This window comes from Mauremys reevesii, linkage group 3, assembly GCF_016161935.1.
Source record: "Mauremys reevesii isolate NIE-2019 linkage group 3, ASM1616193v1, whole genome shotgun sequence".
Lineage (NCBI taxonomy): Eukaryota > Metazoa > Chordata > Testudines > Geoemydidae > Mauremys > Mauremys reevesii.
The window spans coordinates 40658749-40675141 of NC_052625.1; the positions used below are offsets into that span (position 1 = coordinate 40658749).

Genomic DNA, 16393 nt, shown 5'->3' on the forward strand with positions numbered 1-16393 from the left:
TCTCAGGCACTTTCGGAACTTGTCGGGGGTTTGCTTCAGACTTTCTCTTCATTGTTTCCAGTTTAATACAGGCTTGACAAAAGGTCTGTGAGCTTTTCAGCAAACCTGGCCTGACATTTGGCTTTCCACTTGAACAATTTCCATTAGGAAAGCTTTGTGCACCCTAACCAGTGGGTCACCCATGGCTTTCTGGTCACCCCTTGTTCTCCATAAAGATAGACAATCTAATTTTACATATATGGTTTCATGTCAAATCAAAAGAATAAGAGCATTATAAAAGCTCAATATAAAATGTTCAATACACAAAATTTAGATCTTCATCTGAATTTCAAATTCACCTTAGTTTTGAGGATTTTTGGATCCAGGCTTTTGGGTCATACCACTACAATGATAGAGACCCTTCGAAGCCAGGCCCAATCCAGATTTTTACAGATTTCAGACATCTTCAAAGCTGTGCTCAGAACTGTGGCTTTGGTTGGAGTCCATCTCTGATGAAGTATGCACTTTATTTATATTATTTTCATTTCCTTTGACATTTATAGACCCTATACTCTGTTCACTGAATAGGCTTCTGTTTTTTAATAATAATTGGAAGAATTTTGGTATGATACAGTAACTGCTGACATATTATTGATTTGATAAACATATTAGCAAGAGTTAAGACAGAACCATTGAATTGTATACTGGATTCAGAGGAATAAAATCATGTTCAAGTAAATAACTAACACACAGATGTGCTAAAATGTCAGCCTCACACGTCTCGATCTTTCAGGTCGTGAATTGAAAAAGTATCATAAAGAAATGAATTCAGCCTTCTGAGCCTCAGCCTTTAGACAAAGCAAAAAACCTGTGATGTATAATTTGGCAAAATCAAGTTTCTTGTGAAGAGAAAAACAAAGTCTGCAAGAACAGCTAATATATTATACCCTTTAAACCAATACAATATATTTCTTTTAGTTTAGGTCTGACACAATACACATGATGGATTGTGAACCCCCATGAAATTTACTACTTGTTAACCAGAACATTTGAGTTTGTACTTTATCCCGGTCTTTAACTTCTGAAAGAAATGAAAACGTATGCCCAGTTTGTGAACCTCTTCTTATATTGTGAATAGTCCCATTGACTTTTCTGGACCGCTTGTGAGAACAACTGCTCACGAGAGTGAATAAGAGATGCCCATAATGGGCCATATTCTGCCCTGAGATATGCACACCTAACTCAAACTGATTTCAGCACAGTTACACAGGTGTATCTGAGGACAAGTCAATAGTCTTTGATACTCTCATCCAAGGTGTTTCCTTTTACAATTTTCAATTTTTCATATACTCTTTTTAGCATTTAATAAAGCCTATAAAATATACTCCTGGGTTCATCTATATATTTTTATGTACCACTACCATAACTGCATGAATTTATTATTTTACCATTACCTCCTTTTATTATTGGATGCAGATTGTGATGGTTATCTTCTGACAGCAAAATTAAAATACTGATCATAGGGAGGGATAATTCTATATCAAGTACAACAAGGCTTTTTTCCTTTCAAAATTAATGGACTGAAAAAGATATGCCTCTCCCAGAAAATGGAACAGACATACAAAGACACAAGAATGTTAGTTCACACCCACGTTCTGTCTATCAGCAATATGAATATGCATGTAACTTTTTGGGCAACTGAGGTTTCAATACATGTGTTAATCACATATAGGAGGGGAGGATATGGCTCTGAGTCTGCATGGAAGACACAATTTTTGACAATACTATATCCCAATAGGTAGGGCCCTACGAAATTCATGGCTGTGAAAAACACGTCATGGACCATGAAATATGGTCTACCCTATGAAATTTGGTCTCCCCAGTGAAAACTGACTATTGTAGGGGGACCACAATATAGCTACCCTTACTTCTGCATTGCCTTTAGAGCTGGTGGCCAGAGCGTGGTGGCTACTGGGCAGGCACCCAGCAGCAGTGCAGAAGCAAGGGTGGCATGATCTTGTATTGCCACCCTTACTTCTTCTGTGCTGCTGCTGGCAGCAGCACTGCCTTCAGAGTAGGGTTCCTGGCCAGCAGCCGCCACTCTCTGGCCACCTAGCTCTGAAGGCAGTGCAGGAATAAGGGTGGCAACACCGCAACCCCTTAACAATAGCCTTGCGACCCATCCCCCCATGACCCTCTTTTGGATTGGGACCCCCATTATTACAACACTGTGAAATTTAAGATTTAAATATTTGAAACCATGAAATTCAAGGTTTTAAAAATGCTATGACCGTGAAATTTTACCAAAATGGGATCATGAATTTGGTAGGGCCCTACCAATAGATTAGTGTACTTCTTGTATTCAGCTGATGAGCATCTATACCTCTTCAGCAAGAGTGATTTACCTCAAGCAGATGAACATGTCCTGAACATGCAGCCCAATGGTGTGGAATGTACTGCTGTCGGTCTGTCACAGATAAAACCTCAACTAGCATAATCAAATGTCATTGCCAGCCAGGTATTGGTACAAATCTGACCATGTTGGTTTTGCCTAGTTCTATTTCGTGATATCACTTGAGTATATATTCTGTTTTTCCTGTTATTACCTGACAACTATTTGATGAAGACAAGGACTCTGGCATCATGATAGCTTTCCACTCATGGACATATCTTTCCTCCCTAGGGAATGCAACTCTTTACTGCACCTAAGGTAAAAATTTAGAGTGCCCATTCTCATTTTTTTCCATGGCTGAACTTGAGTAGTCTCTTTGGGTATTGACTATAGATGCCCATGTGGTATCTGAGCCAAAATGCAGAGTTGGGGGGAGTGGTGTGTGTGTGTTTTTGTATGTGTGTTCGTTCCCTATCAGCTATCTTTATCCATGCCTTTTGGGGTATGTGTTTGGTGTCACGTGTGCAAGTCCTACGGTTCATCATTTTTGGATTTTTCCAACCAAAGTACTGCACATTTGATGTTGTGTAGCAACTTCTGTAACACCGATGAACATTAATGTCTTATGTCTTACCATATGACTCAATGGATCTCAAGTTTTTTTTAAAATGGCCCTGCCTGTTTAACTATTCACTTCATTTCATATCTAAATTTCTTTGAATTCTGTTTTAGTTAGTTAATATTTGATAGAGTGCAAGCAATTTTTCAGAGGGGTAGCCGTGTTAGTCTGGATCTGTAAAAGCAGCAAAGAGTCTTGTGGCACCTTATAGACTAACAGACGTTTTGGAGCATGAGCTTTCATGGGTGAATACCCGCTTCGTAGGATGCATGTATTCACCCACGAAAGCTCATGCTCCAAAACGTCTGTTAGTCTATAAGGTGCCACAAGACTCTTTGCTGCTCAAGCAATTTTTGACACTTGTACCGAATCCAGTACTTAATATCCATGACCTTCACCATGGCTGCCCTCAAGAATGGACCTGCCAGGCTTATCACTGTTGGGCTGAGATCTCTTTAAGTTCTCTTTCTTGATGTTAAGACACTGGAAATTGCTGAATATGTTCCCTGGAATCCCTTGAAATTTTCAATAACTGGTTTTCCATTATACCATATATAATGATAAAACCTAGGGCTAGAGTCTGTTGCTGTTGCTCCATCCTAACCCCCAGTGTCTGAAAGAAGCCCCTACCTGAGTAGTCTCTATCAAATAATTAGAATATTTAATGAAATATTCCATAGCTGCTCTAGAAGTAGCATTCTCTTGATCCAGTCTCTGATAACCAAGAATAACCTTCATAGCTGAAGAACACAGAAGGCTGTGGATATTTTATGGGCTATTTTCATTTGTACTGAGTCCATGCCTTGTCTTATGATACACTTCTATTAATGTAGTTGTGTATTTCTTATTTAGTGGGGCCTGAGCACATAAATCAGACTCCTTGCCCACTGACAATGATGTTGGATCAGAAATTGAACATGTATTTAGATGAGGGACTAAATACAGTGAGACTGTTCGATGTTGTGCAAAAATTAGTCTGGTTGAACATTTTGTACCTATTGATTGAGGATATTTATAAAGTAGGCTCCTGGGGGTAGGTTCTCTTGATGATTACTCGTAATTCCTATTCATTAGGCATGTGCATGTCTGGGGCTTCAAATATCCTTTATTCATGGTGCCAAACATTCCAAGTTAAACATGCTTATCTTCAGTGAATATGGTCGTTGCTGGAAGGGCCTTGCACATTGTAATCGCATGTAAATACTGCAGATGATTAGATATTGTTTTGGAAATAGATGTGCTTTTCCAGGAGACCCAATTCTCTGTTTTATTGGAGAATAAAAACATCTATTTAACTCAAATGTTCACAGATGTATTTCATATAATGAAATAAATAAGAGGCTTAAAGAAATAGACTCTTTTTTCTGCTTTTCCATAGGTGGAAAGAGCTGCAGGTATAGGACTACTTGCTCTGCTAGTCGACTGGTCCCTGTTTGCAAGCTACCCAGATTAAATTCAGGTAGTTCAATAATCTTATTGACACTTCGAGGTGATCCACTTGTGGCTTGTCTATACTAGTTAGATATGTGGATCTTTTAGGTAGATTGATGGATAAATCTGTGGGTTTGGTAACCCGTGAAGTAAAAATGACTTGTAACAGCCTTGTCCCATAATCTGGAGGCTATTCAAGTTGCCTTTTCATATTAAGAAGGTAGTGTTTTGTAGTATGCTTTTGGAAAAGCCTTTGCAGAGGGATCAGCAGTAAGTGGTATTGAGATGATATTGTTACCATTGCACTGTTACCAGAGAAACCTATAGAATCATAGGACTGGAAGGGACCTCGAGAGGTCATCTAGTCCAGTCCCTGCACTCATGGCACGAGTTAGTATTATCTAGACCATCCCTGACAGTTGTTTGTCTAACCTGCTCTTAAAAAAACATCCAATTTATTCCAGTGCTTAACCAGATTGACAGTTAGGAAGTTTTTCCTAATGTCCAACCTAAACTTCCCTTGCTGCAGTTTAAACCCATTGCTTCTTGCCTTATCCTCAGAGTTAAGAAAAACAATTTTTCTGCCTCCTCCTTGTAACAACCTTTTACGTACTTGTTATCATGTCTCCTCTCAGTCTTTTCTTTTTAAGACTAAACAAACCCAATGTTTTCAATCTTCCCTCATAGGTCATGTTTTCTAGACCTTTAATTATTTTTGTTGCTCTTCTCTGGACTCTCTCCAATTTGTCCACATCTTTCCTGAAAAGTGGTGCCCACAACTGGACACAATACTCCTGAGGCCTAATCAGCACTGTTGACTCATATTTAGCTTGTGGTCCACTATAACCCCCAGATCCCTTTCCTCAATGCTCCTTCCTAGGCAGTCATTTCCCATTTTGTATGTGTGCAACTGATTGTTCCTTCCTAAATGGAGTATTTTGCATTTGTCCTTATTGAATTTCATCCTACTTACTTCAAACCATTTCTCCAGTTTGTCCAGATCATTTTGAATTTTGGAGGATAATCCTATCCTCCAAAGCACTTGCAACTCCTCCCAGCTTAATATTGTCCACAACCTTTATAAGTGTATGCTCTATGCCATTATCTAAATCATTCATGAAGATATTGAACAGAACCGGACCCAGAACTGATCCCAGCGGAACCCCACTCGTTATGTCCTTCCAGCATGTCTGTGAATCACTCATAACTACTCTTTGAGAATGGTTTTCTAACCAGCTTTGCACCCACCTTATAGCACCTCCATCTAGGTTGCATTTCCTTAGTTTGTTTATGAGAAGGTCACGTGAGACAGTATCAAAAGCAGGGCTTTGGAGCCGTGCTCTGGCTCCGCTCCAGCTCCAGGCAAAAACCTGCAGGTCCACTGCTCTAGAGCTGCTCCATGCACCAGCTCCAGCCTCTGCTCCAAAGCCCTGATCAAAAGCCTTACTAAAGTCAAGATATACCATGTCTACCACTTCTCCCCTATCCACAAGGCTTCTGGAATTTCTCTCATTTTCCATGACTTTTCGAGATAATCGCTCATGTCTCAGGTATCTCCTCAGTCAGCTCCTTGAGTATTCTAGGATGCATTTCATCAGGCCCTAGTGACTTGAAGACATCTAATTTGTCTTAGTAATTTTTTAACTTGTTCTTTTCCTATTTTAGCCTCTGAGCCTACCTCATTTTCACGGGCATTCACTATGTTAGACATCCAATCACCACCAACCTTCTTTGTGAAAACTGAAACAAAGCAGTTATTAAGCACCTCTGCCATTTCCACGTTTTCTGTTATTATTTTTCCCCCTTATTGAGTAACAGGCCTACCCTGTCCTTTGTCTTCCTCTTGCTTCTAATGTATTTGTAGAATGTGTTCTTGTTACCCTTTGTCTCTAGCTAGTTTGATCTCGCTTTGTGCCGTGGCCTTTCTAATTTTGTCCCTACATACTTGTGTTATTTGTTTATATTCATCCTTTATAATTTGACCTAGTTTCCACTTTTTGTAGGACTCTTTTTTGACTTTTAGATCATTGAAGATCTCCTGGTTAGGCCAGGGTGGTCTCTTGTCATACTTCCTATCTTTCCTACGCAGTGGGATAGTTTGCTCCTGTGCCCTTAATAATGTCTGTTTGAAAAACTGCTAACAGTCTTCAGTTGTTTTTCCCCTTAGACTTCCCCTTATCCTCCTCCCCCTATCCAGCAGTCCACTCTAGCTGGATAGTGTCCTCAGCCTTGGATGTCTCCATGTGAATACTCTCAAGGAATTCCATGTGGGCATGGATGCTCCTCAGCCTAGTCACCTCCTCCTGTAGCTCTCCCACCTGCTTCCTGAGAGATTCCACCAGCAGGCACCTTTCACACTGGATGGTCCCCCCAGCCTGGCTTTTGGTGAGTGGGAAATGCAGGCCACAGTCTCTGCAAATCCACACCAGGATCGGGGTAGAGGCATCCAGGGTTAGGTTGTTTGTCTGGATACAGGCGGAGATGGAGGAGACAGGAGCAGCGTTGGCACTGGTGATACGGCCTTTCTGAACCACAGCGTTTATATTACATCTCCCTCCCACAAACTCCCTTGGTCACTCAGCCTCTGGCTTTTAAAGCCTTCTCTCCTAGGTCAGCCCTACCCCCTCATTAATCACACAGGGGGAGTGTGATCACAAGGCTGATTGAGGCTGATCAAAGATGATCAAGGATGACCGAGGGAACAAAGGCTCAAACAGTCCCCAAACACACAATCGCAACTGACCCAGTAACTGAAATAACCTGAAAGAGAAAGAAACACACAAACAGCCAAACGAACTCACTCACCCCAAGGTTAATTTAGTTTTGAAAGGCTGCTACCATAACTGCCCCCCCTTCCCTGTGCATTTAGTTTGGTTGAGACAAGAGAAATATTCTGACATAGCTTTATTAGATGTCAGCTGAATTGTTTCTAATGTGATGAGGTATAGTGTATAGTTTTGGATTAAATTCATTTCCATTACTAATTATTTTTCCGCTTTAAAATTCAGTTTGTTTTGTCTCTTTGTTTGAGCCATTTCATGCACATTAAAATCTGATTTTTAGTGTCTAAAACAATTGCTCTGCCATTCAGGAAAACATCTAAACCACTGTTTAGAGTACGTGTTTGTTAGTAGTAGTCCAGAATTGTTTATAGAAAATTTTAGCAGCAGCAAGATCTAAACAAAAATGGTCAGGACCTTACACAATTCCCCTGGGTTTTATGAAAGCCTTTAGTAATTAAACCATCAGAAATAGTAACTGATGTACACTTTACCTAGTCCTGTGTCTTTCCTATAGATAATGCATTTTAATTCATATTCACTGTTGCCTTCAGATTTCATTCAGATTATTCTACCAAAGTGAGTTTGCATCGTGTGTAATGCTGTGATAAATGTAAAATACGAATCATTGACAGTAGTTGCCATGCATTCTGTATTGTCTTAATTGTATGGTAGACTTTCAGCTACTGCATAATACGCAGGGTTTCAAACTTTGTATTCCCTTGATTTCACTCCCATTCCTATTAAAGCCTTTTCTAGAGGTTGGGGAATATTCTTAAGGAATAACCTGTTTGTATACAAAGTTGGAACACAAACAGTTCCAATAGAAAATTATGTGAACGTCCCAATAATAAGCGATAAACCAGTATCAGAGACTCTGGGATATATCTTTAGCTGATGTAAATCTGATTGAGTGAGTGATGCCAATTATATCAGCTGAGGAGCTGACTGTTAAACTGCACCACATAAAAAAAATTATACAAGTGTATCTTAAATTGAAATGTACTTTTCTTGTTATTTACTTTGTAATTCTCAGTTCAATTTGAGGGAACTGCAGCTACCTGGTTAATTTCTAAATGTATCTGGGCACTTTTCTTTTCTCTACCAGATTGTTGTTGTTTTTTTCAAGAGTTTTTAACCTGGCATTTTGTTTATTTCTTTGCTTGTACATAAGCATCACTGGTTGATGTCTGCACTATGCTGAGATTCATGCCAGCAGAGAAGCTCCCATATTAAGGTTTTCGGCTACTCCTCCAAAAGTGGTGGCATTAATTTTGTTTTTGAAACAAACGCTGATGTAATGGTAGGTTTTAAAAAATCAGTATTTTGAAATATCTTGTATTTTTATAGCTCCTTTTATCCAAAAGGATCTCAGAGCCTTTTACAAACTTCCTTAGCAGATACACAAGCTGTGACAAGATCAGTTCATCCACAACTGAAATGCAGCCATATCAGGGGTGAAACAATGTAACTGTTTAAAGTGGCTATCAACATTGAACAACAAGAGGCTAAGAAGTGGAAAAACAATTTTTCTAGTTGAAATTTAAGGGGAATATAGCTATGCAAAGATATAATCATGAGTCTTAAAATTTGTCCAGGACACTGGAATAAGGACCCACCCCTGACTTCATGAAAACTTCTGTGAGATCTTTAACTAGTGCAAATAGTCAGGACCTCTGTTTTCTCTTATTTTGAAAGACTGCACCTCTAGCAATGCAGTATGCCCAGTAATCCCTTGAAGGGGCATTTATGTAGTACTGGGGAAATTACCTTCTGTTGAATCATCACTTTACAATCCAGAAAATAAACCCAAAGGTCAGAATGTTATGGTTGATAGGATTTGACATCTAAACTACTTGAGAGTGTAACTAAGTCATGAGTCATGAATTTTACAGTAATATTACAAAGTTATATTACAGTCCAAATATTTTACAGTCATCACAATACAGTTACAAATTCTAGTTAGTTAAAGGACTCAAACATTAGTGTCACAGATATTCAGGGTGTTTCAACCCTCAGTTTGAGAACCACTTAAAGGAAAGGCTAATACAATGGAAAAATAAAAGGTCTGGTCTCTTAACTGCAAATGCAATAATTACAATTTCAATAATTTTACTGCAATAAGGTTTCAGCGAGTTTACTTTTAAATTGCAGCAGCCTGCATTGTGGTGCCAGGTTTGCTTTGATGTTCAAGCAGCATGTTGGCTGCGTACATTTTGTTAATTACCTTCAAGTGCTTCAACCTATTTCTGAGAGAAAAATAGAATAAAATGTATTTGAGAAGAGTTCTAAAGATTTGTGTAATTCATATTAATGCACTTCATAATTATAGCAGGCTCCTGGAACTACCCACTATAGTTAAGGTTTTCATTAAAATACTCTGGTTTCACATATCAATAATTTTCTTGATGTACATATATAACCAGATATTATATTTAATACATTTCAGAGAGGTGCAAGTTTAGCACTAAAGAGTAAGCAAGATGCTGCTGTAGCTTTCAACATCCACATACTGAATTATTGATGATTGATTTAGTGCAGAGGAAGGCAGGATAGTCAGGTTCTGTTATATACTTTATTGTCTGACTTTGTGTAAGTCATTTTATTTCTTTGTCTCTGTTTTCTTCTCTGTAAAATGTGGATACTTCTCCAACCATAGTACGTTGTGAAACTAAAATAATTAGTATCAAGGTTGTAGGAAATTTTCATGTGGGGCACTATATTGTATAAACAAAATATAGTTACTGAGCCAACATGAACCAATTCTTGCTGTCCTTGTTCAAGAAAAACTATCACTGAAACTACGGATGTTTTGCTAGAGAGAGAGAGTACTGAATGGAGACAGAGTTAATGATTGGAAGATTTGGCTCATTATTCATTCTTAGACCGGTTGCCCATTTTTGATCAAAAGGGAGTAAGAAATAAAATGTAACATCACTTAAGCCTGTTAAAAATTAGAATTTGTTTCCTTTTTAAAATCATAATAGAACTTTTCTGGTTTTGAAAAAGCAGAGTTTGAATAAACTATATGTGCATAAGTTGTTCATACTAGGTGTATGTGTTAAACACAAGACAGTGAGAAAGCACTCTTCATTATCCCATTCCAGTGCATTTTATAGAATACAGGACATCTGTGTACAAAGATAGGGCCATATTCTTAACTGACTGTAATGAAAGGGTTTACTCTTGAGTTATAGCATTGTAACCGAGTTCAAAATTTGGCTCATAATTACAGTGGCAAAAAATTAATAATGGAAACAAGTATCAGAGGGGTAGCCGTGTTAGTCTGGATCTGTTATAGACTAACAGACGTTCTGCAGCATGAGCTTTCGTGGGTGAATACCCACGTCTTGCATCTGAAGAAGTGGGTATTCACCCACGAAAGCTCATGCTGCAGAACGTCTGTTAGTCTATAAGGTGCCACAGGATTCTTTGTTACTAATAATGGAAAGTTTCTCCTAACAACCATGTCTTCAGCTGTTGCTTAAAAGTCATCCCTGAACATCATCAGCAGAGTGCACAAACCAGGCATACTCCGAAAAGACTCCAGCACCCATCATTCAAAATCTGTATTTTGCTTCTGTTAATCTAAGCACATCCTGTGACAGAAGGGGAACACAGAAGTATAAAAGAATGCAGAACTGCAGTGGGGCCCACTGAAACATAAAGCACTCCTGTAGATGAGAGAGTAGAAACCAGCAAGCTTATCAAAGAGTATAGGTTTTCAAACAAACCAGCTCTTCTTACTGGTAGATCATCCATCTCAGCTATTATATTAATGTTCTCGAGGATGTGGGAGAGCATTCTAAGATATGCCTGTTCTGCCTAGCTTGTCTGTAGTAGAAAGCCACAGCACAATAGTTTTATTGCACGTTATCAGAGAGATGGGGTTATTATAGCAAGCCTTGTAAAAACAGATGGAGCATACTGTTTTATCAGATATGTGAACTTGTCTCTGTTTCTTGTTTTGTCTGGGGGTTTTCCTACTTTGAATAGTTTCTTGATGGATGTGTGTGTACGTATGTAAAGTACTCCTGTGCCACCAAAAGTTCAACTGCTTCTGGGTAGATTAAACATTTCCTTTATCAGAACTGGAGCCAATGTTTTACTTAATCATATGAAAACAAACTTCACAGGTAAGATATAATGTTTTTGTTTGATTTTTCTCTCCCTGCTCCCTGGGGATGATTCAGTTATATATATGTGGACTCGTATTAATTATGTTAGCCAAAGGTGTATTTCCCACCTAACTTGTCAAGGATTTGGCATATTGGACTGGTGTTCAGCTCTTCACATAGCCAGTTAGCCTGGAACATGTTGTTTGCAGATTTTGACTTTATCCAACCCCATTGGGTTCATCAGCATTTAGCCCTGTATTTTCAGGTTTTCTCAATCCTTCCTTTTATTTAATCTGTATTCAGGGCCTGATCCAGAACCCATGGAAGTCAATGGGACTCTTTCCAATTCCATTGGCATGACATCAGTAGGTTTGGATCAGGCACTCAGAGCATGCTTCTGTTCTTGTAAACTAGAAACAAACACAACAGTAAAATGTCCAAAAAAGGCTGCACAAACAGTGCCTTCTTTGTACTGCACTATTCCTTCAGAAGAAAAACCTTAAGAGCATTGCCTCTTCAGTGCTAGTAGCTTGGGTGATAAAGGCTTTGAGAAGCCTGAGGTCACTTTCAAATGAGTTAATGAAAATCAGATGTAACTACTGCCATATACTGAATTATTCAACATAGGGGCGGCTCCAGACCCCAGCATGCCAAGCGCGTGCTTGGGGCGGTATGCCCCACGGGGGGCGCTCTGCTGGTCCACCGGAGCCGCGGGACTGGCGACCGGCAGAGCGCCCCCCCACGGCATGCTGCCCTGCTTGGGGCGGCGAAATGTCTAGAGCCGCCCCTGATTCTACATATTGTTCTAGGCAGCATAACCTTGGTGATTAATATAGTGTTACATAGTGTTGCAATCATGTAGACTCCTTCAGATGGAGAACGACAAATGTTAGCATTGCTTTATTTAAATACTATTGGGCCCTGGGTATATAAAGTCATGGGCCCTGGATATATAAAGTCAATGAAGCACATGTTAAGTAGCTATTTTATAGCCAAGACTTCCCTACTGCAGACAGTTGGGTTGTTTTGGGGCTTCTGATCCACTTTTTGATTCTTTACCTGAAACTGTCCCAGACCCCTAAAATAGAAAACGTAACTAATATTTCATAATCAGTGTTTTTTAGCGTTACAAATGCTATGTACTGTATAAGTCCCAGCAGTCCTTTCTCAGAGTTCTATTTGCATAATACTCCAGTCAGGATTTATTCCAGCAGCACCACCTATTGGTAAACTCATCAGTACAAACACTTTGCTATTAAAGGGTTATATAAATTAGTAATACAATTATGTATTCCACGGAGGGACTTGAATTGTCTTAGAGCACATCTTGGTAAAATTGAAATTAGTGTAGCATTGTTGTTCTGAAAAACTCTGTATAATATATTATATGCAGTCTATCTTCTGGGCCACTGATGAAGCCAAAACAGTTTTACTGAACATTCAGATGTAACATCAGTAGGAGATTTGGAAGACGACATGGAAAGAAACTCCCTTCTTCTAGATATGCCTACACCAAAAAAGAACTGAGAAAAGAAATTGCCTCCGAACATCTGGAATTTATTTGTTCCTTTTTTCCCCCTATTTTTTTTTTTATTATTTTTTCCTTCTTTATGCTTTCTCTTCTCCTGCACTCCTGGGAGATATAGATCTTTGGATTAGTATTTTATTTTAGGAAGTTCAACTTCGATTAAACTGTGTATCTTCTTTTCCCATTCTTCCTGCCCAACAAACTTGAGGAGTAGGATTTCAGTTGAAGTTAGAGTGGTCAATTAGATGTCCGATAATGTAAATCCTGATTGAAAAGGTGATCTTAAGTGTAACAATGTTAAGGACACTGATCTAAATTTATTAGTGCTCCTGTGTTGCTGTTTTACTGCAATTGATACAACAAGATATACTGAAACGGTAATAAACATACCCACAAATCCTTTGTAAACACGATGAATGAAAAATGGATTTTGATATCTGTTCCATGAGTTTGAGGGGAATGTGTTTTTCCCAAATCATTATCTGCATAATTCTAACTGCATATTTTTATCTTGAGTTAATTTGCAAAACAAAAGACAATATTAAGTGTCAAAATCTGGTCTAAAATCAGTGGGAGTTTTTTGCACAGTGCCTTCTGTCATGAGCTCTTGCCTGCAGAGCTCTCCTTAACTTCTCCCCAGAGAGATCCTGAGGGAAGGTTGTTGAACGGATGCTGCATGCCCTCTTGTGAGGTGAATCCCCTTCTCCACAGGCACATAGGGACAGATGTTTTTGATTTGATTTCATTGATTTTGTTATCTATTGATTTCAGTACCAACTCGCTTAGGTGCCTACTGGGATTTTCCACTGTGCCTGTCTGCATCTTTAGACACTAAATACATTTGAAAATCTGGCCTCTGAGTCAGGGATGGGTAATATACAACTCTGTGCTACTGCGTGACAGCCTCTGGCCCAGAGTCTTCAATCACAATAAACACTAGCCCAGCGGAACTCTTTAATTAAAAAAGAAAAGCTACATGTGCAGTCTTATATTAGATGAAGATAATAGTTAATTGGTAAAAGAAGTTTATGGAATGAAGGGCAGTAAATGGTACTGTTTGAATTTGGGCTGTCGGACTGCTTAATACCCCTTTGCTTCAGCGCTCAGATTGAAAATATATTTCCTTGCTAGGATGGGGTGTAGCTGTGCCAGTAGTCACTGACTGACATACCCCTTATCCAGTCAGAAAGCAGATGCTTTGCCTCCCTCACCACTATCAAGAAGCTGAGACTTTATCACATATATGGTGTCATGGGATAGCACTGAGGGCAAGAGAACAGAAGCAGCTCACGCAAAGCACCTCCCAGTCTACAGCGGGAAAGCCTGCCTATCTGGTGCTTCCACAACAAGTGCAGTCACATGCCACAGTGAAGCACAGACATCTGCTGTGCCAAGGGCTGGTGGAAATTGGAGGAATTAGATGTGGGAGAGTGGGAAACCCTGGTCACTGGCACCACAGCCCAGCTTTTGTATTGTCCCCCATTTACTATTGCTGGAGCCCAGATGCTGTTTGTATCTTGGTAGGGGCATGAGCTTGGCTTGTTTATGGCTAGGACTCAGTGAGCAGCCAGTGGAGTGATATAACAACTGTCTATCCAAAGGGCCCCCTGCAAGACAGCCTTCATTCTGATGTGACTTTTCTTTGTTCCAGAGTGCAAACTTTGTAAGATCCAGCTTTGTGGAGACTCTGGGGTTCTGGGAAATATTTTACTGTGTTCCTGCTGTGCGATCTCAGGCTGGAGCCTGGAAGTAGTCAGTTGTCCCGTAATTGCCCGCCAAATCTTTGCTGGGAAGTGGCTTATCTAGACCTTTCTGTTGCTTGCTTGTTTTCCCTATTAAGCTAGACCAATACATTTATGCTAGAAAAGTAATAACTCAGTATAACTATACAATAACTCTACCTCACTGACCAGGTCACATACTGTATTCATAAAATTATTATAGACCAGTATATTCTTAGCATAGCATAATAATCCTATATTATTACCTAGCAGCTCCACACCTGCCACAGTGATCACACTGAGTTTCCCTTTGTTACCCTCTGATTTAATTACAAACTTTATGTTTCTATTCATCACTTGCTGATGTGGGAAGCATCTGTTTGGTTATTCAGACCTTTCTGTTTTCTTGGGGCTCAGCACATGGGATCCCAAGTCAGATATGTGATTAGTGAGGAAATACTCCTAAAATGTGACAAAAGGTTAGCACCTGAACCTTGCTAATTTTTGACAGGAGGGTTACAATTATACCATTAGCAAACACCTCTGTGCTATTCCTGTATCACATATATTGGTTTTACATTGGTGTAATTTCATTGACCAGAGGAGGAACTTCCCAAACTCAACGTTTCTAATTCAGAAACTGATACATTCAGGCCCTAGTCCAAAGTGCACTGGAGTCAGTAGAAAGCTTCACATTTACTTTTTGATCAGCCCCTTCCACAAAATCTCATAGTTGCACTCAACAAATTTAAGACCTGACCCTGCAGTTTTGACTCAAGGAAAAAAAAATCCCAGTGAAGTTGGTAGGATTTTTGTCCAGGTAAGTATTTCCTGTTTGAACGCTACACTTTTTGATTTCCAGTAGTATTAATAGTAATGAGCCAAAATTTAAAGTCCTTACCCAGGAAAAAAATCCCACTGGAGATGTTGCCTAGGTTAAGGATATTATTTAGAAAGAGGCCTCTCCCCTTACCCAGGGGCTTAGGGCACATTACAATTAAAAGTCAGTAACAGGTGCGTCGATGACAGTATAACTTTCACTACAGAGCATATTTTAATCTAAGATTTGGTTTGGGAAGACCAATGCAGTATACTTAATTTGGCTTTGTGGGGAGTTACTATTTCAGAATGCCGGAGAAACTGCTGAATTACCAGAATTTAAAGATTAGATAAAGAGGCCACTATTGGGAGGATAAACCATGGCTTAATAAGCAAAGCTATGAATAATTTTTCTAATTACTTAATATTACCACTACTACTACTTAAAATTACTGCCACAAAGATGCACCCCAATGAGGCAAGGAGTTTCAAATCAAGAACAGATAATTTCTGGCTATTTTGGATTGGATAATGTTAAAGGAATCCATAGAGAAGATTGAGTAGATTGTAGGTAAAGAGCCAAAGGATTTACATGGGATTCATTTTAAAAAATATTTAAATTACAAAGAAAATAGTCAGACATGGCTATTGAAAAATCACTATGGCTCTAGTGTGGTCAGATTTTTAGAGCAGGTTGAAATCAAGAAATTCTGCAAAACGGATATTTATCGTGAGGCTTGGGTTCAGACTGAATGGCCACGAGTGGAAATCGCTTGTGGACTCAAAAGCTGAAGGGTCATGTGGGAGAAGAGCTACAATTCTAAGGATATATTCCAGTTGCTTCTTATGCAGGTGTACGAGGAGAAAAAAGGCCCAGCTAGCTCTCTCTTGTCTCTGTGTAGCTTGTGCAGGGGACAACCAGAATCCTGGCACTTGGGCTCCCCAGAATGCAATCAGTAGTGCCACTATAAGCATTCAAAAATCAAGAGGTTGTCTTAAAAATCAT

General features: G+C 39.3%; 1 protein-coding gene across 8 annotated transcripts in view; it reads left to right on the forward strand.

The window, feature by feature from the left end:
* The window catches only part of PRKCE (protein kinase C epsilon), a 501798-nt gene that overhangs the window by 191746 nt on the left and 293659 nt on the right, over positions 1 to 16393 (forward strand). For 3 of the 8 annotated variants that reach the window (XM_039531433.1, XM_039531437.1, XM_039531434.1), the window contains exon 3: positions 4369 to 4449. The exons of 4 other annotated variants lie outside the window; for them this stretch is intronic. In XM_039531433.1, the coding sequence (XP_039387367.1) occupies positions 4369 to 4449 (81 nt within the window). Of the gene's footprint in view, positions 1 to 2662; positions 2690 to 4368; positions 4450 to 16393 lie in introns of all 8 variants that reach the window. One more of the 8 variants, XM_039531440.1, reaches the window with a different exon arrangement.